The following is a 27,500-nucleotide window of genomic DNA, read 5'->3' on the forward strand; positions in this document are numbered from 1 at the left end:
TACATTCGTCCTCCTTTAACTTTAACACCCGGAAGAAAAAAATAAAACCTGAAAAGGCCCATGGATTGGATCAGCCCTGCAGTGATTCCCATCAGTCAAAGTACAGATTGCTTCCGCCTCCCTCCACTCTTTCCACACACACACACACACACACACACACACACACACACACACACACACACACACACACACACACACACACACACTCACTGCAACAACAACAATATCTTTATAGGGAACTTCTGTCTATATGTCTCAAATGATTGTGTTTGAGATTGTTGATGTTCTTTGTAAACTGGGAAACCCCAAGGGAGAGAGAGAGAGAGAGAGAGAGAGAGAGAGAGAGAGAGAGAGAGAGAGAGAGAGAGAGAGAGAGAGAGAGAGAGAGAGAGAGAGAGAGAGAGAGAGAGAGAGAGAGAGAGAGAGAGAGAGAGAGAGAGAGAGAGAGAGAGAGAGAGACGGGAAAGCCGGACTCATTAAGGGCAACCAGACTATTGTAATTGTAACACTTTATTCTTTCTTTCTTTTTACTGGAGTAACCTTTATTTTGAAACGCTACTCCTCCCACAGTTTTGACTGTACGCACTTGAGCCATATGTCAAATCGACCGGAAAAATTCTGTGCTTGTACTTTGCTAAGAGAAATGTTGTATAGTTTAATTGATATGAATTTATTTGTGCATTAAATCTCCCCATTGACATGAATGGGAAAATGCAAAAAATCACATTCAAGTATTTTTTCCTCTGAGACTGTAAGCACTATAGTTACAAAACTTGGAGGGTAGGTTCATAATAATTACTAAAATGAATTAACTTATAATGTTATCGGTCGGCCTCATGGTGGCGCTATAACAGCCCACTTTACGTTTTGGAGTGTCTTGCAGTAGAAACGTCCAGATTTCATTCCTCATGAGTCTATTACCCAGAGTTATAGCCTACTCTACAAATGCTGTATTTGGGGCAGACCTTCTGTGTGAGTGTAAATGATGTAACATTGCAAACGGACAATTCTGTCTGTGTGTGTGTATGTGTGTGTGTGTGTGTGTGTGTGTGTGTGTGTGTGTGTGTGTGTGTGTGTGTGTGTGTGTGTGTGTGTGTGTGTATGTGTGTGTGTGTGTGTGTGTGTGTGTGTGTGTGTGTGTGTGTGTGTGTGTGTGTGTGTGTGTGTATGTGAAATGCCTATAGCTTTGAGAAAGGATTTATTTTTTTGAGTGGTGCAACCACTCCAAGGAACAGCAATGTCCGTGTTAACCTAGGTATGTGACTATGTGACTATATATAAGTACCAGTAGGGGCAAAAGTGGCGCTGTTGTGCCAAAAACAGAGACAGTGTTGCCTGCTAATGAGAGAGAGAGGGGGGGACAAAATATAATTAAACATGTTAACACCATGAATGAATAAAGACAACAAAACAAGTAATACACACAACAGCAAAAGAAAAGGAACACAAAAACAAGCACCACTCAAAAAGATGATAAAAACACAAAAAACACAAAGTTTGCACTATAGGGGCCCCCAGAAAATGACCATCCCAGGGGCCCTTGTGGGGATTAATCCGTCCCTGTGTAGTGTGAGTGAACAGTAGTCAGCAGCCTGTGCTATGTCTAACTGCAGGCCCATTAGCGCAGCAGGGTCCAATTATCCCAGATTACCAAACCCTGCACCGCCAAGCACACTCGACACATCTCACTTACACAATATGCAACAAAACGCACTGCAGCCGACTGAGCCCCTTGTAGTCTATCTACATTCTACACCCAAGACCCCCAAGACCCCCCCACTGCAGCCGACTGAGCCCCTTGTGTAGTCTATCTGCATTCTACCCCCAAGACCCCCAAGACCCCCCCACTGCAGCCGACTGAGCCCCTTGTGTAGTCTATCTGCATTCTACCCCCAAGACCCCCAAGACCCCCCCACTGCAGCCGACTGAGCCCCTTGTGTAGTCTATCTGCATTCTACCCCCAAGACCCCCCCACTGCAGCCGACTGAGCCCCTTGTGTAGTCTATCTGCATTCTACCCCCAAGACCCCCAAGACCCCCCCACTGCAGCCGACTGAGCCCCTTGTGTAGTCTATCTGCATTCTACCCCCAAGACCCCCAAGACCCCCCCACTGCAGCCGACTGAGCCCCTTGTGTAGTCTATCTGCATTCTACACCCAAGACCCCCAAGACCCCCAAGACCCCCCCACTGCAGCCGACTGAGCCCCCTGTATAGTCTATCTGCATTCTACCCCCAAGACCCCCAAGACCCCCCCACTGCAGCCGACTGAGCCCCCTGTATAGTCTATCTGCATTCTACCCCCAAGACCCCCAAGACCCCCCCACTGCAGCCGACTGAGCCCCCTGTATAGTCTATCTGCATTCTACCCCCAAGACCCCCAAGACCCCCCCACTGCAGCCGACTGAGCCCCCTGTATAGTCTATCTGCATTCTACCCCCAAGACCCCCAAGACCCCCCCACTGCAGCCGACTGAGCCCCCTGTATAGTCTATCTACATTCTACATCCAAGACCCCCAAGACCCCCCCACTGCAGCCGACTGAGCCCCTTGTATAGTCTATCTGCATTCTACCCCCAAGACCCCCAAGACCCCCCCACTGCAGCCGACTGAGCCCCTTGTATAGTCTATCTGCATTCTACCCCCAAGACCCCCAAGACCCCCCCACTGCAGCCGACTGAGCCCCCTGTATAGTCTATCTGCATTCTACCCCCAAGACCCCCAAGACCCCCCCACTGCAGCCGACTGAGCCCCTTGTGTAGTCTATCTACATTCTACCCCCAAGACCCCCAAGACCCCCCCACTGCAGCCGACTGAGCCCCTTGTGTAGTCTATCTGCATTCTACACCCAAGACCCCCAAGACCCCCCCACTGCAGCCGACTGAGCCCCTTGTGTAGTCTATCTGCATTCTACACCCAAGACCCCCAAGACCCCCCCACTGCAGCCGACTGAGCCCCTTGTGTAGTCTATTTACATTCTACCCCCAAGACCCCCAAGACCCCCCCACTGCAGCCGACTGAGCCCCCTGTATAGTCTATCTGCATTCTACACCCAAGACCCCCAAGACCCCCCCACTGCAGCCGACTGAGCCCCTTGTAGTCTATCTACATTCTACACCCAAGACCCCCAAGACCCCCCCACTGCAGCCGACTGAGCCCCTTGTGTAGTCTATCTACATTCTACACCCAAGACCCCCAAGACCCCCAAGACCCCCAAGACCCCCCCACTGCAGCCGACTGAGCCCCTTGTGTAGTCTATCTACATTCTACACCCAAGACCCCCAAGACCCCCCCACTGCAGCCGACTGAGCCCCTTGTAGTCTATCTACATTCTACATCCAAGACCCCCAAGACCCCCAAGACCCCCAAGGAGTGTTGTTTTCGTCGACTAAAACTAAGACGAAAAATGTTCGTCAACCTTTTTTCACTGACGAAAACAAAATGGCAACTATATGAAAACTAACCTATGATGACTAAAACTAGACTAGATTATAAAGTATACTGACGATTTCACCAACAAATAAAGACTAGACTAAAATGTTAGGAAGGGACTAGTGGACAAGAGAACCAAGTAATTTTACATTTTACACGCATTGTGAGCTTGTAGATCTGCTATTTTCAGCATGTGTAAAATCAGTCGTTACGACGGCATCACGGCCCGCCGAAATACATTTTGTCATGTGATTTTAGTCGACAAAATCTAGTTGATTTAGTCGACTAAAATCACATGACATTTAGTCGACTAAAACTACCGTAGACTAACACTAAGGCACTCCAGGTGACTAAAATGTGACTAAAACTATATGTAAACTATTCAAAAGACTATGACTAAAACTAAAATCAAATTTTGCTGCCAAAAACAACACTGCCCCCAAGACCCCCCAGACCCACCCAGAAAATAACTAGAAATGCACTCTGTTGAGCTGACAACTTTGCACACACTGGGTTGCACGTGGTTTGTTGCACTCCCTCTGGTGTTGTGGGTGTGGACTTCGTTGATATTAAGGAAGTATCTAGACACAGGTATACATGGGTATCTTGGTGGTGTAGCGAATCTTGTTTACTGGCAGCGGTGGCCGAACGGATTGCGGAGCGGTCTTGATACCGGAAGGTCGCCAGTTCGAATCAGCGGTCCGACACGTTAAAATTACCACCGCTGAAGTGCCCTTGAGCAAGGCATTGAACCACTACCATGAAATGTTCTATGAGCAGGGCCTGGCTGGAAACAAGTTATTGAGCTTAACCCAGATACCCTGGGTAAATATAGTAACTTTGCTTTGCTTTGCTTAGCATCACTGCAAGATGCTGTACTTTGTCGTCGACCCTAAGCCATTCCAGCCTGTCAAGGTGGGCAGGGGTGAGGTGGGTTCGCAGAGGTTGCAAAATACATCTTAAAGATGGAGTGCCACAATCTTTGTATTTTTACAGTACTTCATTAGACACCCTGGGTCGTTTTGATGTGCATGTGTATTAACTTTGCATTTAGGGTTTCTTCCTGGAGGCTGAACCCTTGACAGTCAAACGGGCCAATGAAACAAACAGTAATATAGTGACATCACACTATCAGCCCCTCCCCTAACCCCTCCCCCTTTATCATACAACTACAGCTGTGGGTGCGGCTTCAGTTCAGGTGGATCACCACCCACCAGGCAAACCAGGCATACTTAATGAACTGGTGGGCGTGTCCACATAAAAACAATTTTTTAACAAATACTGTACACTTTTTGGAAAAAACTTCTTCCTCCTTATATTATAATAATACCTGATGATCATGTTTTAGAGTGGAAAAAAATCGTGGCACTCCATCTTTAAATCTGCACCTACTAGATTAACGCTGGTAGTTACAACGGAGCACTGAGCAGACAGTTTAATGTCATGTTCAGGACACACACACACACACACGCACGCACACACACGCAAACACGCACGCACGCACGCACGCACGCACGCACGCACACACACACACACACACACACACACACACACACACACACACACACACCCTTTTGTTTACCTATGGAAACCTGAGCCAGGTGAGGTGGTGACGTAGCACCAGTGATGAGCGCCCCTCCCCCTCCCCCATTGTTCTCAGGTTGGGTCGCCATTTGTGTGTGTTTGACTGTTTGTTCTTGTTGTCTTAAGTTAACTTCTACAGTGTTCATCTTAACGACATATGATGAAGCTTTCTGTCGCCAGGGTGTTTTCACCTGTCGCCCCCCCGCCCCCCTCCTCCTTTTAGAGGTGGAAGTGATGCAATGTGTCTCTGTGTGCATGCAGTGCTGGTGCACCTGTGACCGCACACACACACACACACACACACACACACACACACGTTAACACAAGATCGAAGAGGATGAGGAGGTCGGAATACACAAGCGAATTCGGTCGTTAACGGCTCTCTCTCTCTGTATCTAGTAGTATACCTCTCTCTCCCACTCTCTGCGTGTGTGTGTTGGTGCAGATGCGGGAGTGTGTGCGCGTGGGGAGGTGGGTGGTGGGAGACAGTGGATCGTGTCGCTGCTGGCGTCGGTTCGGTACCACAGCAGAGGGTGAGAGATACTGAAGAACACGTCGCACACTTCGGGTCGGACCGGGAGGGGAGCGAGCTCCAGACAGAACCCCATCCGAAGAGGAAGCACCCTGAGCCCGCAGCGGAGGACCTGATCATCACCAGAGAGGAGCTGATCTCCAGCCCAGCCAGGCATGGAGGAGTGCTCCGCGGAGCCTCCCATCATGGCCGGGCCCACCGGCCCCGGCCCCGGCGGGGACTCGGGCTCAATGCACCGCGGGTGGAGCAACCACCGCAGCGGCAGCGGCGGCGGTGCGGTGGTGGTGACGGGCCCCGTGGTGCAGCAGCACCGGGGGGACCACCACCAGCAGCACCACCAGGCTCAGCTCACCAAGCACAAGATCCGAGACCTGCCGGGGCTGCTCAAACACGGACTGCACCTCCGGAAGAAGAGCGTGAGTAGAGAGAGAACCGGACCGTGTGGAATTATTAGTATTAGTATTATTGTTGTTATTATTACAGGGGGAGATATTATAGATCTGTCTATTGATTAGGGAACTGTCGCGTGTTTTGGTGCTGCTGCTACTGCCCCCCCTCCACACACACACACACACACACACACACACACACACACAGGGCAAAGCAGAGCAGAGGGTGTGTGTGTGTGTGTGATGTGTTTTTATTTGTAACCCTGGTCACGATTCAGGTGTGTGTGTTTTTTTGGTGGGGATTGGAATCGTGCTGGACAAGCATTAACCGTCCATGGAAATGCATTATTGACAGAGGTGTGTGTGTGTGTGTGTGTGACTGTGTGTGTGTGTGTGTGCGTGTCGTGAACACACATGCAGGGACGTGTAGTGTTTATAATTCACCTCCTACGGCGAAATAGGCGGCTAACTATAGTGTGTGTGTGTGTGTGCGCGCGCGACTGACTCAGTGGCAGTTTGTCGTGAACACACTATACACACACCTGACCTGTATTGTTATGATGAATTGAACAGCGGTGGCAGAACGGATTGCGGAGCGGTCTTGATACCGGAAGGTCGCCAGTTCGAATCAGCGGTCCGACACGTTAAAATTTCCACCGCTGAAGTGCCCTTGAACAAGGCATTGAACCACTACGATGAAATGTGTTCTATGAGCAGGGCCTGGCTGGAAACAAGTTCTTGAGCTTAGCCCAGATACCCTGGGTAAATATAGTAATCATTTCATTTCATTTCAACATGGTGGGCCCTATTGTAAACAAGTGTAATGCAGTTTATGGTCTCGTCCACAGTTAACAGGGACCACCACACTCTGACTTAGAGAACCAGGGACCACCACTCCCTGACTTAGAGAACCAGGGACCACCACCCTGACTTGGAGAACCAGGGACCACCACCCTGACTTGGAGAACCAGGGACCACCACCCTCTGACTTAAAGAACCAGGGACCACCACCTTGACTTAGAGAACCATTGACCACCACCCTGACTTAGAGAACCAGGTACCACCACCCTGACTTAGAGAACCAGGGACCACCACCCTCTGACTTAGAGAACCAGGGACCACCACACTCTGACTTAGAGAACCAGGGACCACCACCCTGACTTAGAGCCAACCCCAGGACCACCACCCTGACTTAGAGAACCAGGGACCACCACCCTGACTTAGAGAACCAGGGACCACCACCCTCTGACTTAGAGAACCAGGGACCACCACCCTGACTTAGAGAACCAGGGACCACCACCTTGACTTAGAGAACCAGGGACCACCACCCTGACTTAGAGAACCAGGGACCACCACCCTCTGACTTAGAGAACCAGGGACCACCACCCTCTGACTTAGAGAACCAGGGACCACCACCCTGACTTAGAGAACCAGGGACCACCACCCTGACTTAGAGAACCAGGGACCACCACCCTGACTTAGAGCCAACCCCAGGACCACCACCCTGACTTAGAGAACCAGGGACCACCACCCTGACTTAGAGCCAACCCCAGGACCACCGATGTGTTGGGAGGGGTTCAGATTGGTAAATGGTAAATGGTGCATTTATATAGCGCCTTTATCCAAGGCGCTTTACATAGATGCATGCAAGGTACCAACCAGCACATCGGGAGCAATTTGGTGTTCAGTGTCTTGCCCAAGGACACTTCGACATGTAGCCAGGAGGAGCCGGGATTCGAACCGCCGACCCATGGATCATTGGACGACCTGCTCTACCTCTTGAGCCACAGTCGCCCCAGATTGCTATGCATCCCATGTCTACATCCCACTGTTTCTCAACCAATGGTGACCAAACTGACCATGCATGGACTACTTGGGCAGGAGTGGCTCAGGAGGTAGGAGGAGTGGTCGGTGTAGTGGTCGCTTGGCAACCGTGAGGTTCCCGGTTCGATCCCTGTGGGCTCCCCCAGACTGAGTTAGTGTCGAAGTGTCCTTGAGCAAGACACTGAACCCCTAATTGCTCCCGATGTGCAAGTTGGTGCCTTTCCTCCACCATCGGTGTGTGTGTGTGTGTGAATGGTTGAATGGGTGAATGTCTATGTAAAGCGCCTGGGGTATACTATATAAATGCTCCATTTACTACTGGTGGTCCACAGTATAGTTAGGCCTGCACGTGCAGACCGTAAGAATGCCATGTATTAAAATATGTTTTAAGTTGGGAAATATTTCATAAATCCATCAAATGTAAGCTTCAGTGAAACAATTGAAATCAAGCCCTTTAACATTCACGATACCACGTGTAACACTCTGTCATCCTTTAACAGTCATTCACGATACCACGTGTAACACTCTGTCATCCCAGGAATTATTTACGTGAAATGGTTAAAGTGGTCCAGAGATAAAAATAATAAAAATAGGTTGAGAACCATTGATCTATTCCTAATCCCACTATCCTCATCCTAATTCCATCCATCCATCCATCCATCCATCCATCTTCAACCGCTTATCCGTAGTCAGGTCGCGGGGGCAACAGCTCCACCAGACTGCTCCAGACTTCCCTCTCCAGAGCAACATTAGTAGTGACTTCCTCCTGGGGGATTCCGAGACGTTCCAAGGCCAGTGAGTGTCAGGCTAATTCGGCCAACTAGTGGCAAAAAAATCTGACCTGTCTGAAATGAGTGGTGCAACAGCGCCCCCTATTGGTACCCTAAACATAGGGACACAGGGACACCAACAGGGGCGGACAAAGCTGGGCATTGGAGTGGCTGCACCCTATGGTGGCACCACTCATAAAGCACCCTATGGTGGCACCACTCAAAAAGCACCCTATGGTGGCACCACTCAAAAAGCACCCTATGGTGGCACCACTCAAAAAGCACCCTATGGTGGCACCACTCAAAAAGCACCCTATGGTGGCACCACTCAAAAAGCACCCTATGGTGGCACCATTCCAAAAGCATTATTCGGTGGTATTCGATTCGGTTGATTTTGGAGCCGAAACCGAAAAGTAAAAAAAACGGGGTTACCTTTCATAGGATGCCTCTCGGGCGCCTCCCTAGGGAGGTCCTCGACGCACGTCCCACTGGGAGGAGACCCCGGGGCAGACCAAGGTGCAGTTGGAGGAAACACATTGACTCACTGGCCTTGGAACGTCTCGGGACCCCCCCTTCCAGGAGGAAGTCACTAATGTTGCTTTGGAGAGGGAAGTCTGGAGCACTCTGGTGGAGCGGTTTCCCCCGCGACCCGACTACGGATAAGCGGTTGAGGATGGATGGATTGATGGAAACCTACAGTTTTGTTGTGATTTTGCCCTTATCATGTAGCTCTGCCACAAAGGTACGGCCACGACAGCAATGGTACAAAAACTGGTCAAAATAACTAAATTATATATAATATATTAATCTTATGATTCGGGTATTCGGTCTTCAGTGAACTGTTTCCTGTATTCGGTCTTCAGTGAACTGTTTCCTGTATTCGGTCTTCAGTGAACTGTTTCCTGTATTCGGTTTTTCGGGCCAAGAATTTCCCCTTTCGGTGAAATCCCTATTTCGGACATGAAGATTATATCGACCGAATGGGCTAAATTCCTGGGAAGAATCGTGGACAGACAGACAGACAGACAGACAGACAGACAGACAGACAGACAGGGCAGGCGTTCTTCCACTTGTTCTCTTCATCGTGTGTGTGTGTGTGTGTGTGTGTGTGTGTGTGTGTGTGTGTGTGTGTGTGTGTGTGTGTGTGTGTGTGTGTGTGTGTGTGTGTGTGTGTGTGTGTGTGTGTGTGTGTGTGTGTGTGTGTGTGTGTGTGTGTGTGTGTGTGTGTGTGTGTCACGAGGCGTAGGTAAGTAGTGTAAAGGTATGGCAGTTAGGGATGTCGGGGGCTAACCGGCTAACCGGTTAGCCGACCGTTAAGAAACATCCGAATATTCTTATCAGCTTCACGGTTAATTTCCGCATTTTCCTGATGGTATTTTTTTTGGTCATGGGGAGATGTCGTTACGTTAAACCGACCCAGGGCGGCGCAAGAGTGTAGTCTATGTCCAAGAGAGCACACCTAGCACACTAGAATGAGAGAAATTACTTCCGCACCGGCCCGGAAGGGGAGCTTTAGAAAAAAAGTTATTAAATGAGCGACAGACAGGTGTGCTAGGAGAGAAAATGGCGAAACGAATTAAACGTAGTGTGGTCTGGGAGCATTTCAAAAAGAAAGGTGACGACAAAGTTGTTTGTAATTTGTGTGAAGCAGAGCTTGCGTACACCAGTGGCACGAGCAGCATGCGAAACCATATCGTAGCCAAACACCCGTTCGTAAATGTCAACGAAAATTCGGGCACGGCCATGATGCAACAAAACACACTCGCGTCCTTTGTACAAGTCCCAAGAAGATGTGATGGTCGTCGGGCGGAGGAGCTCACACAAAGAGTCTGCAAAATGATTGAGCTGGACATGCAGCCCATCAGCATGGTTGAGGACAGAGGCTTCCGTCAATTAATGAAGTTTACCGAACCAGAATACCACATACCAGCGAGATCAACAATCACCAAACGAATTGAACAGCGTTATAAAGATATGTCACTTGAGCTGAGAAAGAGCTTGTCCACAGCCGAGCATGTTGCTCTCACAACAGACTGCTGGACAGCTTTGACCACCGAAAGTTACATCACCATAACGTGCCATCACATTGACCAAGAATGGAAACTTCACGCTGATGTGTTGTTGACACAAAGCCTATCAGAACGACACACCTCCGAATATTTGGCAGAAACTATGAAGACTGCTGTTGCTGACTGGGGGCTGACAGGGCTTGTCACGGCTTGTGTCCACGACAACGCAGCCAACATCGTCAAGGCTATGTCCAAGGCTTATGTGGAGTGGGATTCGGTGCCCTGTTACGCGCACACGTTACAGTTGGCTATTCACGATGGCTTTGCCTTACATGTGGTCAGAGTAATTGGTGCTGCTGGTCGCTTGGTTCAGCATTTTAATAAAAGCGGCCCTGCATCAGAAGCGCTGAAAAAGAAGCAGGAGGGAATGGGAATGAGCAACCCGGACAATCACAGTCACAAAAAGTTGATCCAGTCCTGCAAAACCCGCTGGAATTCAGTATACGACATGTTCGAGCGACTCGTAGAGCTGAGATGGGCAGTCACAGCCGTGCTGTCAGACCGGAGAGTCACTAAACTGGCGGACGCGAGAGTGCTTGATCTGTCCAACGACCACTGGAAAATAATGGAGGAGATGAAACCAGTGTTATGCAAACTTAAAATTGCCACCACAGTCATGTCTTCAGAGCAGAATGTCTCCGTCTCAAACACCTACCCAATTACGTTCAGTCTCATCCAGAAACACCTCATGCCAGAGGAGGATGGCGAGGAAAGTGTGAAAGTGTTGGAGTTTAAAGAAAAGGTCCGCACATCACTGGCAAAACGCATGAAGGTATATATTAACATTACATTAGTATTTATTTGTTACAAAAAAAACAACATAGGCTTTGTTTTCATTATAATTATTTTAACTAATATTTGTTTAAATTGTTTATCCATTGTATGCAGATTAACACAGCCGAGTTAATCACCAAAGTGGCCATGATTGGATCTGCGTTGGACCCCAGACACAAGAGCCTGCCGTTTCTTTCGCCAGTAGAAAAAGCTAACGTTACAGAAAAGTTGCATGAAATGGTAGAGGATTTGACAGCTGAAACTACACGCCGTGGGGCCGAGGCCGCCGCTGCTGCTGCTGTCGTCGCTGTGCGAGAGGAAGATAGTCAAGATGAGCCAGGCGGCGGCCCTGATGAAAACGCAAACAGCAGCGCAATGCGACTGCTCCTTGGGCATTACGTTATGCCCTCGGACACTGGTTCAAGGAGTGAAGTGGAGAGCTACTTGAAAGAGAATTCTGCTCCATTGGAAATGGATCCATTGGACTGGTGGAAAGTAAACTGCCACCGTTTCCCCAGACTGGCTACTTTAGCCAGGCGATACCTCTGTGTACCAGGCACTTCTGTTCCCTCCGAGAGAGTTTTCTCGGCAGCCGGGCTAACGGTGAACAGACTGCGCACTCGACTGACTCCAGAACATGTCGACATGTTGATCTTCCTTAATAAAAACGGTTAGCCTAAGTGGCCAGTGGTAGGTAATAATCTGGACATTTTATTTTGTTTTAAAAGACTTTTTTTTGAGAGTGGACAAACGAATGAGCGGTCAGCTTGATTGATTGATTGAAAAATGTATTACAGTTTGCAGAATTACAGTACATTTCAAGCACAAACTCAATACAAAGGCTGTTAACTGTGAGTGGACGACCCAATTAAGCATTACACTTGTTTCAGCTGTAAACGAGACAGACAGACAGGCACTTGTTGGAGCGCCGATTAAGACGACGCATGTTTAATTTGTTTAACAATGTTTGTTTGAAGCCTAACAAATATTTGTTATGCTAAATGCTGCACTGCTGTTGTTCTGAGCATGAATAAATGTGTACCATTCGCCTACCACGTTAATTCTGTGTACGTGCATATTTAATTTTGGGTTTAAAAAAAAAAAAAAAAAAATCAACCAATATCCGTTAATGACCCGGTTAGTCCCGTCGGCTAACCGGATGGGAAATTATCCGTTAGCGACATCCCTAATGGCAGTACTGTTATGTTATGTGCTGCAGACTGCTTCTCCAGAGAGGCAGTTATCTATGCTTCGTCTGACACACACGCGCACACACATTCCCCTTGAGGATGTTAACAGTCCATGCTGTGCCATGGGCTGGCTGGCTGCCCTGCCCAGTAGTGAAATGTGGCAACCGTAAAGAAGAAAATCGAATGGGGTGATTTTGAGCTCGAGTGATCACAACAACAACAGCAGTACTGGCATTATGCTCGCTTAGTGGCTTCCCTGCAACGCTGCCGAGAATACTTCTCATCCGTGTTGTTGTTATTGTCATTATTACTTTTAATCCATTAACCCATGGGTTAACCCATTTTGGGGGGACTGACACCAGATTCTGCAAATGTCTTCTAAAGCATGACGGTTTTCTGAAAAACCCATGTTTCTATGTCAGTGGTTCACAAACCACTACATGTTTCAAGGAGCCCCAAAATCATATGTAATTGGCCGCCGACCCCCATCTGAATATATGTTGTTCCAGGGACCCCCCCAGAGGCAAATATTTGAGTTAAAAAATGTTCACTCTGAAAGAATATATATTCAAAGATTTGATGCCACCCTCTCACCCACAGTAGGAGAATCTAATAGTAGATGCCACCCTCTCACCCACAGTAGGAGAATCTAATAGTAGATGCCACCCTCTCACCCACAGTAGGAGAATCTAATAGTAGATGCCACCCTCTCACCCACATTAGGAGAATCTAATAGTAGATGCCACCCTCTCACCCACAGTAGGAGAATCTAATAGTAGATGCCACCCTCTCACCCACAGTAGGATAATCCAGGTACTGTATAATATACTGTATAATATCCCTTTAGAATCCGTGTCATGACTTGTTCTGGCATTCCATTAATTGTCCATTATTATCTGGTGTTCAGCTGCTGAAGGAAGGGTTAGGTTAGGGTCAACCCTAACCCTGAAGGAAGGGAGGAGCAGGAAGATTGACTTTAATCCCATGAAAAACGGGACTCTGGGATTTGCTGCAAGTAGGGTGGTCTCCCCCCCCCCCCCCCCCCCCCCCCCCCTCCAATGTTGAGCCCCCCCGCCCCCCGTCGACTAAAACTAGACTAATGCTAAAACATTTCAGGTGACTAAAATGTGACTAAACATAAATGAAAGCTATTCAAGAGACTGACTAAAACTAAAATTTGCTGTCAAAAATGACACTGACACATACAGGCTAACTGTGTTTCTGATGAGGAGAACACAGGCTAACTGTGTTTCTGATGAGGAGAACACAGGCTAACTGTGTGTTTCTGATGAGGAGAACACAGGCTAACTGTGTGTTTCTGATGAGGAGAACACAGGCTAACTGTGTTTCTGATGAGGAGAACACAGGCTAACTGTGTTTCTGATGAGGAGAACACAGGCTAACTGTGTTTCTGATGAGGAGAACACAGGCTAACTGTGTGTTTCTGATGAGGAGAACACAGGCTAACTGTGTTTCTGATGAGGAGAACACAGGCTAACTGTGTTTCTGATGAGGAGAACACAGGCTAACTGTGTGTTTCTGATGAGGAGAACACAGGCTAACTGTGTGTTTCTGATGAGGAGAACACAGGCTAACTGTGTGTTTCTGATGAGGAAAACACAGGCTAACTGTGTTTCTGATGAGGAGAACACAGGCTAACTGTGTTTCTGATGAGGAGAACACAGGCTAACTGTGTTTCTGATGAGGAGAATACACAGGCTAACTGTGTGTTTCTGATGAGGAGAATACACAGGCTAACTGTGTTTCCGATGAGGAGAACACAGGCTAACTGTGTGTTTCTGATGAGGAGAACACAGGCCAACTGTGTGTTTCTGATGAGGAGAACACAGGCTAACTGTGTGTTTCTGATGAGGAGAACACAGGCTAACTGTGTGTTTCTGATGAGGAGAACACAGGCTAACTGTGTTTCTGATGAGGAGAACACAGGCTAACTGTGTTTCTGAGGAGGAGAACACAGGCTAACTGTGTTTCTGATGAGGAGAACACAGGCTAGGGGCCGATTCATACTCCTATTTTACCGCTGTTTCGGCGCTGTAGTGCCGAAATGATTTCGGCTCGTCAGAAATTTTCAGTAGCACCGAAGCGCCGACTTTAGGACGGTACCCGCCCCCCCGAACCTCAAATGACGTCACATTGTAGGCTCTACAGAGCCGAACCGACTTTTATTCGGCTCTAAAATAGGAGTATGAATCGCGCTTAACTGTGTGTTTCTGATGAGGAGAACAGGCTAACTGTGTGTTTCTGATGAGGAGAACACAGGCTAACTGTGTGTTTCTGATGAGGAGAACACAGGCTAACTGTGTTTCTGATGAGGAGAACACAGGCTAACTGTGTTTCTGATGAGGAGAACACAGGCTAACTGTGTTTCTGATGAGGAGAACACACAGGCTAACTGTGTTTCTGATGAGGAGAACACAGGCTAACTGTGTTTCTGATGAGGAGAACACAGGCTAACTGTGTTTCTGATGAGGAGAACACAGGCTAACTGTGTTTCTGATGAGGAGAACACAGGCTAACTGTGTGTTTCTGATGAGGAGGAGAACACAGGCTAACTGTGTGTTTCTGATGAGGAGAACAACACAGGCTAACTGTGTTTCTGATGAGGAGAACACAGGCTAACTGTGTGTTTCTGATGAGGAGAACACAGGCTAACTGTGTGTTTCTGATGAGGAGAACACAGGCTAACTGTGTGTTTCTGATGAGGAGAACACAGGCTAACTGTGTGTTTCTGATGAGGAGAACACAGGCTAACTGTGTGTTTCTGATGAGGAGAACACAGGCTAACTGTGTGTTTCCGATGAGGAGAACAACACAGGCTAACTGTGTGTTTCCGATGAGGAGAACAACACAGGCTAACTGTGTGTTTCCGATGAGGAGAACAACACAGGCTAACTGTGTGTTTCTGATGAGGAGAACACAGGCTAACTGTGTGTTTCTGATGAGGAGAACACAGGCTAACTGTGTTTCTGAGGAGGAGAACATCACAGGCTAACTGTGTGTTTCTGATGAGGAGAACACAGGCTAACTGTGTGTTTCCGATGAGGAGAACAACACAGGCTAACTGTGTGTTTCCGATGAGGAGAACAACACAGGCTAACTGTGTGTTTCCGATGAGGAGAACAGGCTAACTGTGTTTCTGATGAGGAGAACACAGGCTAACTGTGTGTTTCCGATGAGGAGAACAACACAGGCTAACTGTGTGTTTCTGATGAGGAGAACACAGGCTAACTGTGTTTCTGATGAGGAGAACAGGCTAACTGTGTGTTTCTGATGAGGAGAACACAGGCTAACTGTGTGTTTCTGATGAGGAGAACACAGGCTAACTGTGTGTTTCTGATGAGGAGAACACAGGCTAACTGTGTGTTTCTGATGAGGAGAACACAGGCTAACTGTGTGTTTCTGATGAGGAGAACACAGGCTAACTGTGTTTCTGATGAGGAGAACACAGGCTAACTGTGTGTTTCTGATGAGGAGAACACAGGCTAACTGTGTGTTTCTGATGAGGAGAACACAGGCTAACTGTGTGTTTCTGATGAGAACAAATGCAGTGGAAAATATTTGAGAATAGTTGAGTATTTTGTGTTCTGTGAGTTGGTAAAAGATAGTGGAGAGATAGTACTACCTCCAGAGCTCCGTGGCAGCTCGAGAGCACTTGCATGTTCTCTGGTGTTGATGTTCGTATGTAGAGGCTACTGCGTGAATCTATCTACGCACACCTGTCCCCTCAAAAGTAGTCCAATCACAGCTCATACATCAGGAGACATCATGATTCCCAGGGTGGGAGGACCAGGGACCTCCTCCCAGAAGCAAAGATTTGAGTTAAAAACGGCTCTGAAAGAATATATATATTCAAAGATTTGCACTACATTTTCACGATTTTTCAAAAATAGCAGACCTACAAGCTCATAGCGCGGCACCGAGTGCCGCGCTATGAGCTTGTAGATCTGCTATTTTTCAATAGCTAAAGTATAGCATAATGCTTCAAACACCAAAAGGGGTTCCCGCCCAAAATGGTTTAACTCGTCCTACCAACTACCAGGAGCGTCCCAAACTCCTCTCCCTTCTGGCTCCAAAACTATGGAATTCACTTCCCATTACAGTCAGAACTGCAGCCTCAGTCCCAATCTTCCGCCGTAGTACTCTGAAAACCCACCTCTTCAGACTTAGCCCGTAGCACTTGCCCTAGCCGCGACGACCTTACAGGCGTATGCAAAGGCTCAACTTATGTAACTTAGCATTTTTTGTAGACATAGCAGTGCACTATATAGTATACGCACAGTTTCATTATATAGATAATAGATATTCCACTGTTACGTTTTTAGCTTACGTATGATTCATAACTATTCTTTATGTATAATGTATTGCCATGGTTTTTTTGGTCTTAATGTAAATCGCTCTGGATTAAGAGCGTCTGCTAAATGCTTAAATTGTAAATTGTGCCTAAGCAATAAGCATGGTTGCCGCTGCCATCGGTGTGTGAATGTGTGTGTGTGTGAATGGGTGAACGTAATGCACGTAATGCACAATCTATGTAAAGCGCCTTGGATAAAGGCGCTATATAAATTGACCATTTACGAGACTGCACAACTCTGCTGTACCGTTTCCAATGGTGGGAACGGACCACAGCATCCTAAGGTTAGCAAGGTGCTGGTTAGCAGCATACAATAAGGTCAGACTAAAGAGGTCCTTTGTCCACCAGTCGACTTTGAGGCTCAATCAGGAGTTGTAGTAGCCACGGGGTAATCTAGGCGGTGGACATTGCTCTTGTCTTCATGTCTTTATGTAAATTGTCTTGTTCTTTGTGTTATGTCAAATGTGTGTACGTGTGTTCTGCATACTTTGCTGCTGGGTCGCAAGACACATTTCAGTGTGAACTGACAATAAAGTACTATATCATATATCGTATCATATCATATCATTGTGCAGGATACACATTCAAAAAGCAAGCGTGTTTATAAATGTGTGAATGATTTCAAAAGCGGGTTCAGATTCTAGTAAACAAGTATTTTGTGTCCCACCACTCGGGCTTGGCGCCGCCGGCCCCTGTCCCCCGTCCCCCCCCCCCTCGGCCCCTGTCCAGGGTGGGAGCAGTTTAGGATTCAGTGTTTGTCTTCCTCAAGGACACTTCTCCTCAAGGACACTTCTCCTCACCGCACTAGGTTAGGAGCAGAGGAGCCGGCGGGCCGGGCGCGCGGCGGTGGGGGGGGGGGGGGGATTGTACTGGGAACGTCCTACTGTCTCACAGAGCGGCCACTCTATACCTCCCGAGGCGCTGTCTGCCGACCCCATTCATGGGCTGACGAATGGTGGTGAAATATTACTGAAATAATGCTGAAAACAGCCGATCTACAAGCTCACAACGCGTCGCGCTGCGAGCTTGTAGATCGGCTATTTTCAGCATGCAAGAAAGTGTAAAATGACTTATACTGGAAAAAGGTAGTCGACGAACATTTTTCGTCTTAGTCGACGAAAACAACACTGTTATGGTTCACACAAACCTATCACTGCTAACCCTGCAGAGCCGATATGCTTAAAACCCATTCTGGGCGGGAACCCCTTTTGGTGTTAGCATTATGTTATACTTTAGCTGTTATATTTAGCAGACCTACAAGCTCGTAGCGCCCCGCTACGAGCTTGTAGGTCTGCTATTTTTGAAAAATCGAAGAACGACTGACATAGAAACAGCTTTTTCAGAAAACTGTCAGGATGTAGAAGACATTTTTAGAATCTGATCTCAGGTCAAAATGGGTTAAAAACATTCTCTCTGAAAGAATATACATTCAAAGATTTGCGCCACATTTTTACCATTTAAAAAAAAATAGCAGACCTACAAGCTCGTAGCGCGGCACTCGGTGCCGCGCTATGAGCTTGTAGATCTGCTATTTTTCAATAGCTAAAGTATAACATAATGCTTAAAACGCCAAAAGGGGTTCCCGCCCAAAAATGGGTTAAATGGCAGCTGATGTTGGCTAATTGGATGACGTTGAAATCCTATCGTCTTGTTAGAAGTTAACCCTTCCACCTTTTAAGGATCAATGGATCGCATTCTCATATAATTGATATGTTCTACATGTTGTGACTGTGTGGTTATTGATTGATTGATTTGACTGATTGGCAGTACAGTACAGTAAAAAAAAGCTAAACCAAACACGACACAAACAGCCCCAGGGCGCTTGTTTCCATTGTTTCTAATGATTCTTTATTCTTTATTGGGATCCCCATTAGCTTCCGCTGCTGCGGTCGCTAGTCTTCCTGGGGTCCACACAGAACATCACAACATAAACACACTGCTGCGGTCGCTAGTCTTCCTGGGGTCCACACAGAACATCACACTGCTGCGGTCGCTAGTCTTCCTGGGGTCCACACAGAACATCACACTGATGTGGTCGCTAGTCTTCCTGGGGTCCACACAGAACATCACACTGCTGCGGTCGCTAGTCTTCCTGGGGTCCACACAGAACATCACACTGCTGCGGTCGCTAGTCTTCCTGGGGTCCACACAGAACATCACACTGATGTGGTCGCTAGTCTTCCTGGGGTCCACACAGAACATCACACTGATGTGGTCGCTAGTCTTCCTGGGGTCCACACAGAACATCACACTGCTGCGGTCGCTAGTCTTCCTGGGGTCCACACAGAACATCACACTGCTGCGGTCGCTAGTCTTCCTGGGGTCCACACAGAACATCACACTGCTGCGGTCGCTAGTCTTCCTGGGGTCCACACAGAACATCACACTGATGTGGTCGCTAGTCTTCCTGGGGTCCACACAGAACATCACACTGCTGCGGTCGCTAGTCTTCCTGGGGTCCACACAGAACATCACACTGCTGCGGTCGCTAGTCTTCCTGGGGTCCACACAGAACATCACACTGATGTGGTCGCTAGTCTTCCTGGGGTCCACACAGAACATCACACTGATGTGGTCGCTAGTCTTCCTGGGGTCCACACAGAACATCACACTGCTGCGGTCGCTAGTCTTCCTGGGGTCCACACAGAACATCACACTGCTGCGGTCGCTAGTCTTCCTGGGGTCCACACAGAACATCACACTGCTGCGGTCGCTAGTCTTCCTGGGGTCCACACAGAACATCACACTGCTGCGGTCGCTAGTCTTCCTGGGGTCCACACAGAACATCACACTGATGTGGTCGCTAGTCTTCCTGGGGTCCACACAGAACATCACACTGCTGCGGTCGCTAGTCTTCCTGGGGTCCACACAGAACATCACACTGCTGCGGTCGCTAGTCTTCCTGGGGTCCACACAGAACATCACACTGATGTGGTCGCTAGTCTTCCTGGGGTCCACACAGAACACCACACTGCTGCGGTCGCTAGTCTTCCTGGGGTCCACACAGAACATCACACTGATGTGGTCGCTAGTCTTCCTGGGGTCCACACAGAACATCACACTGCTGCGGTCGCTAGTCTTCCTGGGGTCCACACAGAACATCACACTGCTGCGGTCGCTAGTCTTCCTGGGGTCCACACAGAACATCACACTGATGTGGTCGCTAGTCTTCCTGGGGTCCACACAGAACACCACACTGCTGCGGTCGCTAGTCTTCCTGGGGTCCACACAGAACATCACAACATAAAAACACCGCTGTGGTCGCTAGTCTTCCTGGGGTCCACACAGAACATCACAACATAAAAACACTGCTGTGGTCGCTAGTCTTCCTGGGGTCCACACAGAACATCACAACATAAAAACACTGCTGTGGTCGCTAGTCTTCCTGGGGTCCACACAGAACATCACAACATAAAAACACTGCTGCGGTCGCTAGTCTTCCTGGGGTCCACACAGAACATCACAACATAAAAACACTGCTGTGGTCGCTAGTCTTCCTGGGGTCCACACAGAACATCACAACATAAAAACACTGCTGCGGTCGCTAGTCTTCCTGGGGTCCACACAGAACATCACAACATAAAAACACCGCTGCGGTCGCTAGTCTTCCTGGGGTCCACACAGAACATCACAACATAAAAACACTGCTGCGGTCGCTAGTCTTCCTGGGGTCCACACAGAACATCACAACATAAAAACACTGCTGTGGTCGCTAGTCTTCCTGGGGTCCACACAGAACATCACAACATAAAAACACTGCTGCGGTCGCTAGTCTTCCTGGAGTCCACACAGAACATCACAACATAAAAACACTGCTGCGGTCGCTAGTCTTCCTGGAGTCCACACAGAACATCACAACATAAAAACACTGCTGCGGTCGCTAGTCTTCCTGGGGTCCACACAGAACATCACAACATAAAAACACTGCTGCGGTCGCTAGTCTTCCTGGGGTCCACACAGAACATCACAACATAAAAACACCGCTGCGGTCGCTAGTCTTCCTGGGGTCCACACAGAACATCACAACATAAAAACACTACTGCGGTCGCTAGTCTTCCTGGGGTCCACACAGAACATCACAACATAAAAGCAACATACAATACAATATACATACAAACAACAACTGACACTTGTCTGTCTAAATCTAAATTAAATTACATTAGAATACCAAAGATATATAGATAATGTAGGTTAAATAATATGTACAAAAGCAATATCATGTACTAAAGCACATCAGTCCAATTGTGTGACCTCTCCCAATAATGTTTTTTTAAGCGATTTTTGAAATGAGTATTTACTTTTCATTTGTTTTATGTTAACAGATAATGAGATAATGATTGATTGACTGAACACGAGTGCTGCGCTACGAGCTTGTAGGTCTGCTATTTTTGAAAAATCGTGAAAATGTGGCGCAAATCTTTGAATATATATATATTCTTTCAGAGCGAACGTTTTTTTAACTCGTATCGTTGCTTCTGGGGGGGTCCCTGGAACAACATATTTTCAGATGTGGGGGGTCCGGCGGCCACTGACATACAGAAACATGGGGTTTTTCAGAAAACTGTCAGGATTTAGAAGACATTTGTAGAATCGTCCTCAGGTCTAAACGGGTTAAAGATAACACAACAAAGTCCCGGGGACTTGTTTGCATTGTGGTCCACTATAAATGGTAAAATGGTGCATTTATATAGCGCCTTTATCCAAGGCGCTTTACATAGATTGTGCATTACATTCACCCATTCACACACATTCACACACCTTTACATAGATTGTGCATTACATTCACCCATTCATACACACATTCATACACCGATTGCGGCGGAAGCCATGCAAGGTACCAACCAGCACATCGGGAGCAATTTGGGGTTCAGTGTCTTGCCCAAGGACACTTCGACATGTAGACAGGAGGAGCCGGGATTCGAACCGCCGACCCATGGATCATTGGACGACCTGCTCTACCTCCTGAGCCACAGTCGCCCCGTACTCAATTCATCAACCAGACATAAAAATACATCCAATTAATTACAATTATTTTGACCAGTGTTTGTATTTGTTGATGAACGATGACTGAAGTGTGTAATGCATGTTTTTATAATCTTATAATTTAAAATAATTGTAATGGAGTAAAAGTACAATATTTGCCTCTGAGATGTAGGCTAGTGGAGGCCTGACGTCGAAATAAAATAAAGTATTCTGAAAGAATATATATTCAAAGATTTGTGCCGCATTTTCACGATTTTTCAAAAATAGCAGACCTACAAGCTCTGAGCTATGAGCTTGTAGGTCTGCTATTTTTCAATAGCTAAAGCATAACATGATGCTAACACCAAAAGGGGTTCCCGCCCAAAATGGGTTAAAAACGTTTGCTGTGAAAGAATATAATATATTCCAAGAATTGCCCACATTTTCGGAAACCTTTTCTAAAATAGCAGATGTACAATACGAGCTTGTAGATCTGCTGTACGAGCTTGTAGATCTGCTGTACGAGCTTGTAGATCTGCTGTACGAGCTTGTAGATCTGCTGTACGAGCTTGTAGATCTGCTGTACGAGCTTGTAGATCTGCTGTTTTTCAACCGCTGAATTTTAAAATAATGGTTAAAGTGGTTAACCCGTTTAGACCTGAGGCCAATTCTACAAATGTCTTCTAAATCCTGACAGTTTTCTGATAAACCCCATGTTTCTATGTCAGTGGTTCTCAAACTATTTCATGTCAAGGACCCCAGAAATGATATGTAATTGGCCGTGGACCCCAGTCTGAAAATATGTTGTTCCAGGGACCCCCCCCCCCCCCCACAGAAGCAAAGATTTGAGTTAAAAACATTCGCTCTGAAAGAATATATATTCCAAGATTTTCAACACACTTTCACAATTTTTCTAAAATAGCAGACCTACAAGCTCGTAGCGCGGCACTCGGTGCCGTGCTACGAGCTTGTAGATCTGCTATTTTTCAACAGCTAAAGTATAACATAATGTTTTAAAACACCAAATGTGTTAAAAATAATGGTTAAAGAAGTGGTTAAACGCTATAAGGCGACACAGGTCATTATTTCCACACCACTGAGCATACTTAGTGAGATGGCATACTGTCGCCTATATTCATACTTAGTGAGATGGCATACTGTCGCCTATATTCATACTTAGTGAGATGGCATACTGTCGCCTATATTCATACTTAGTGAGATGGCTTACTGTCGCCTATATTCATACTTAGTGAGATGGCATACTGTCGCCTATATTCATACTTAGTGAGATGGCATACTGTCGCCTATATTCACTGAGCATACTTAGTGAGATGGCTTACTGTCGCCTATATTCATACTTAGTGAGATGGCATACTGTCGCCTATATTCACTGAGCATACTTAGTGAGATGGCATACTGTCGCCTATATTCATACTTAGTGAGATGGCATACTGTCGCCTATATTCATACTTAGTGAGATGGCATACTGTCGCCTATATTCACTGAGCATACTTAGTGAGATGGCATACTGTCGCCTATATTCACTGAGCATACTTAGTGAGATGGCTTACTGTCGCCTATATTCATACTTAGTGAGATGGCATACTGTCGCCTATATTCATACTTAGTGAGATGGCATACTGTCGCCTATATTCACTGAGCATACTTAGTGAGATGGCTTACTGTCGCCTATATTCATACTTAGTGAGATGGCATACTGTCGCCTATATTCACTGAGCATACTTAGTGAGATGGCATACTGTCGCCTATATTCATACTTAGTGAGATGGCATACTGTCGCCTATATTCACTGAGCATACTTAGTGAGATGGCATACTGTCGCCTATATTCACTGAGCATACTTAGTGAGATGGCATACTGTCGCCTATATTCATACTTAGTGAGATGGCATACTGTCGCCTATATTCACTGAGCATACTTAGTGAGATGGCATACTGTCGCCTATATTCACTGAGCATACTTAGTGAGATGGCTTACTGTCGCCTATATTCACTGAGCATACTTAGTGAGATGGCATACTGTCGCCTATATTCACTGAGCATACTTAGTGAGATGGCATACTGTCGCCTATATTCATACTTAGTGAGATGGCATACTGTCGCCTATATTCACTGAGCATACTTAGTGAGATGGCATACTGTCGCCTATATTCATACTTAGTGAGATGGCATACTGTCGCCTATATTCATACTTAGTGAGATGGCATACTGTCGCCTATATTCATACTTAGTGAGATGGCATACTGTCGCCTATATTCACTGAGCATACTTAGTGAGATGGCTTACTGTCGCCTATATTCACTGAACATACTTAGTGAGATGGCTTACTGTCGCCTATATTCACTGAGCATACTTAGTGAGATGGCATACTGTCGCCTATATTCACTGAGCATACTTAGTGAGATGGCATACTGTCGCCTATATTCATACTTAGTGAGATGGCATACTGTCACCTATATTCATACTTAGTGAGATGGCATACTGTCGCCTATATTCACTGAGCATACTTAGTGAGATGGCATACTGTCGCCTATATTCATACTTAGTGAGATGGCATACTGTCGCCTATATTCATACTTAGTGAGATGGCATACTGTCGCCTATATTCACTGAGCATACTTAGTGAGATGGCATACTGTCGCCTATATTCACTGAGCATACTTAGTGAGATGGCATACTGTCGCCTATATTCACTGAGCATACTTAGTGAGATGGCATACTGTCGCCTATATTCATACTTAGTGAGATGGCATACTGTCGCCTATATTCACTGAGCATACTTAGTGAGATGGCATACTGTCGCCTATATTCATACTTAGTGAGATGGCTTACTGTCGCCTATATTCATACTTAGTGAGATGGCTTACTGTCGCCTATATTCATACTTAGTGAGATGGCATACTGTCGCCTATATTCACTGAGCATACTTAGTGAGATGGCATACTGTCGCCTATATTCATACTTAGTGAGATGGCATACTGTCGCCTATATTCACTGAGCATACTTAGTGAGATGGCATACTGTCGCCTATATTCATACTTAGTGAGATGGCTTACTGTCGCCTATATTCATACTTAGTGAGATGGCTTACTGTCGCCTATATTCATACTTAGTGAGATGGCATACTGTCGCCTATATTCACTGAGCATACTTAGTGAGATGGCATACTGTCGCCTATATTCATACTTAGTGAGATGGCATACTGTCGCCTATATTCACTGAGCATACTTAGTGAGATGGCATACTGTCGCCTATATTCATACTTAGTGAGATGGCATACTGTCGCCTATATTCATACTTAGTGAGATGGCATACTGTCGCCTATATTCATACTTAGTGAGATGGCATACTGTCGCCTATATTCACTGAGCATACTTAGTGAGATGGCATACTGTCGCCTATATTCATACTTAGTGAGATGGCATACTGTCGCCTATATTCATACTTAGTGAGATGGCATACTGTCGCCTATATTCATACTTAGTGAGATGGCATACTGTCGCCTATATTCATACTTAGTGAGATGGCTTACTGTCGCCTATATTCACTGAGCATACTTAGTGAGATGGCTTACTGTCGCCTATATTCACTGAGCATACTTAGTGAGATGGCATACTGTCGCCTATATTCACTGAGCATACTTAGTGAGATGGCATACTGTCGCCTATATTCACTGCCTCCTGTGCCAAAGGTTGTATTTGCCAGCAGATGGGTGTGTCGCTTTACAGTTTTGTGTGTGTGTGTGTGTGTGTGTGTGTGTGTGTGTGTGTGTGTGTGTGTGTGTGTGTGTGTGTGTGTGTGTGTGTGTGTGTGTGTGTGTGTGTGTGTGTGTGTGTGTGTGTGTGTGTGTGTGTGTGTGTGTGTGTGTGTGTGTGTGTGTGTGTGTGTGTGTGTGGAATGATGGCTGAATCTGCTTTGATCTTTCGGTGTTGACACCCTATATGTGATGGATCCAAGAGGACTTGGCAGGAGCTGTGTGCGCTGCGTTGTGTGTGTGCGTGCGTGCATGTGCGTGCGCGTTGTGTGTGTGATTTTAACAGTCATACCACCACGCCAGCCACTCTAATCTGAGAGTAATCCATTTCTCTTTCTCACACACACACACACACACACACACACACACACACACACACACACACACACACACACATGATTCTGTCTCTGTGAATTTCAGTTTTCAATTCAAAGGAGCTTTATTGGCATGAGAAAACATACGTTTACACTGGCAAAGCAAAAAAATATCTCTCTCTGTATTATGGAAGTGATGATTCTGCTGTGGCCTCTAACAGTGTGTGTGTGTGTGTGTGTGTGTGTGTGTGTGTGTGTGTGTGTGTGTGTGTGTGTGTGTGTGTGTGTGTGTGTGTGTGTGTGTGTGTGTGTGTGTGTGTGTGTGTGTGTGTGTGTGTGTGTGTGTGTGTGTGTGTGTGTGTGTGTGTGTGTGTGTGTGTGTGTGTGTGAAATGCAAGTGCAGAGGGATAACTATCACGTGCGACAGACAGACGCGTTTGTCTTTACATGTGATATGAATGTGACGGTCACAGACAGCCTGTGTGACTGTGCGTGCACGCACACACACACACGCGTGTGTGCTGCGATGATCTTGTCGAGAACAAAGAGCGCGCCTCACAGAGGCTCTCTGCTCTCTAGACGTGGAGGAGGGAATGAGAGATAAGATTACAGAGAATGTATTTAGTCTCCGTGCGCGGCGCGCTGCTGTGCTTTACTTAACACGCACGTCTCGCGAGACACCCTTATCTTACAACCTGGTTAGGATCAAGGAAGCTCTGAGAAGGAAGAGAAGTGGTCACGTGACTGGGCTGCGCCATGACACTTTCATGGACGCTTTCATGGGAGCCAAACTCACACACTGTAATTTTTATAGAGGTATGGTATCTATTAGAGCACAAAGTACCTTTCTAAACGCACCTAGTATCGCGAGACTTTCCACCGTTTCCTGTCTGGCAGCCAAATCTCGCGATACTTCGGGGGGGGGGGGGGGGGGGGGGGGGGGGGGGTTCAGTTTGACCCACCAGTTTTGGAGTTATGGCTTATAAACAGGCTTGAAAGGTTCACTTCTGTGGACTCTAACATTACACCTAGCTACATGTTTAAGCATTTATTTCATATTTACATGTCTTCTGTGGTCTCTAACATTACACCTAGCTACATGTTTAAGCATTTATTTCATATACATGTATTCTGTGGTATCTAACATTACACCTAGCTACATGTTTAAGCATTTATTTCATATTTACATGTCGATTTCAGCTATGACACTTATTTCAGACATGCTTTAGTATGTGAAGAGTCTGCCTGTGCTATTAACTCATTGTGAAAAAGGTTTTTCTCCTCTGGTGAAAAGCTAGAATTTGTACGATGGCAGGCTCTCAGTCTAATCTGGTCACATATTTTATACAGTTATTTTCGCAATCTAATCTAATCCGGCAGCACATGAATGATTCAATGCAATTCAATCTTCTGTAATGATGTCTTGCGGTAATGGTTTGAATGTCAATTTGTTTTACACGCTGTAACCTAAACCCCAGGCGGCACTATGGAGCTGTTTCTTAATGAATAAAATGTCAT

At 46.8% G+C, this 27,500-nt stretch overlaps 1 protein-coding gene across 1 annotated transcript in view; it reads left to right on the forward strand.

Annotated features, from left to right (window-relative positions):
* Window positions 1–5,458: 5,458 nt before the first annotated feature.
* The window catches only part of rapgef5a (Rap guanine nucleotide exchange factor (GEF) 5a), an 80,104-nt gene continuing 58,062 nt past the window's right edge, over window positions 5,459–27,500 (forward strand). The window contains 1 exon segment of the mRNA XM_079522947.1: window positions 5,459–5,960. Coding sequence (XP_079379073.1) covers window positions 5,700–5,960 — 261 coding nt within the window. The 5' untranslated portion in view covers window positions 5,459–5,699.

Source organism: Electrona antarctica (genome assembly GCF_951216825.1).
Source record: "Electrona antarctica genome assembly, chromosome: 15".
Classification (NCBI taxonomy): domain Eukaryota; kingdom Metazoa; phylum Chordata; class Actinopteri; order Myctophiformes; family Myctophidae; genus Electrona; species Electrona antarctica.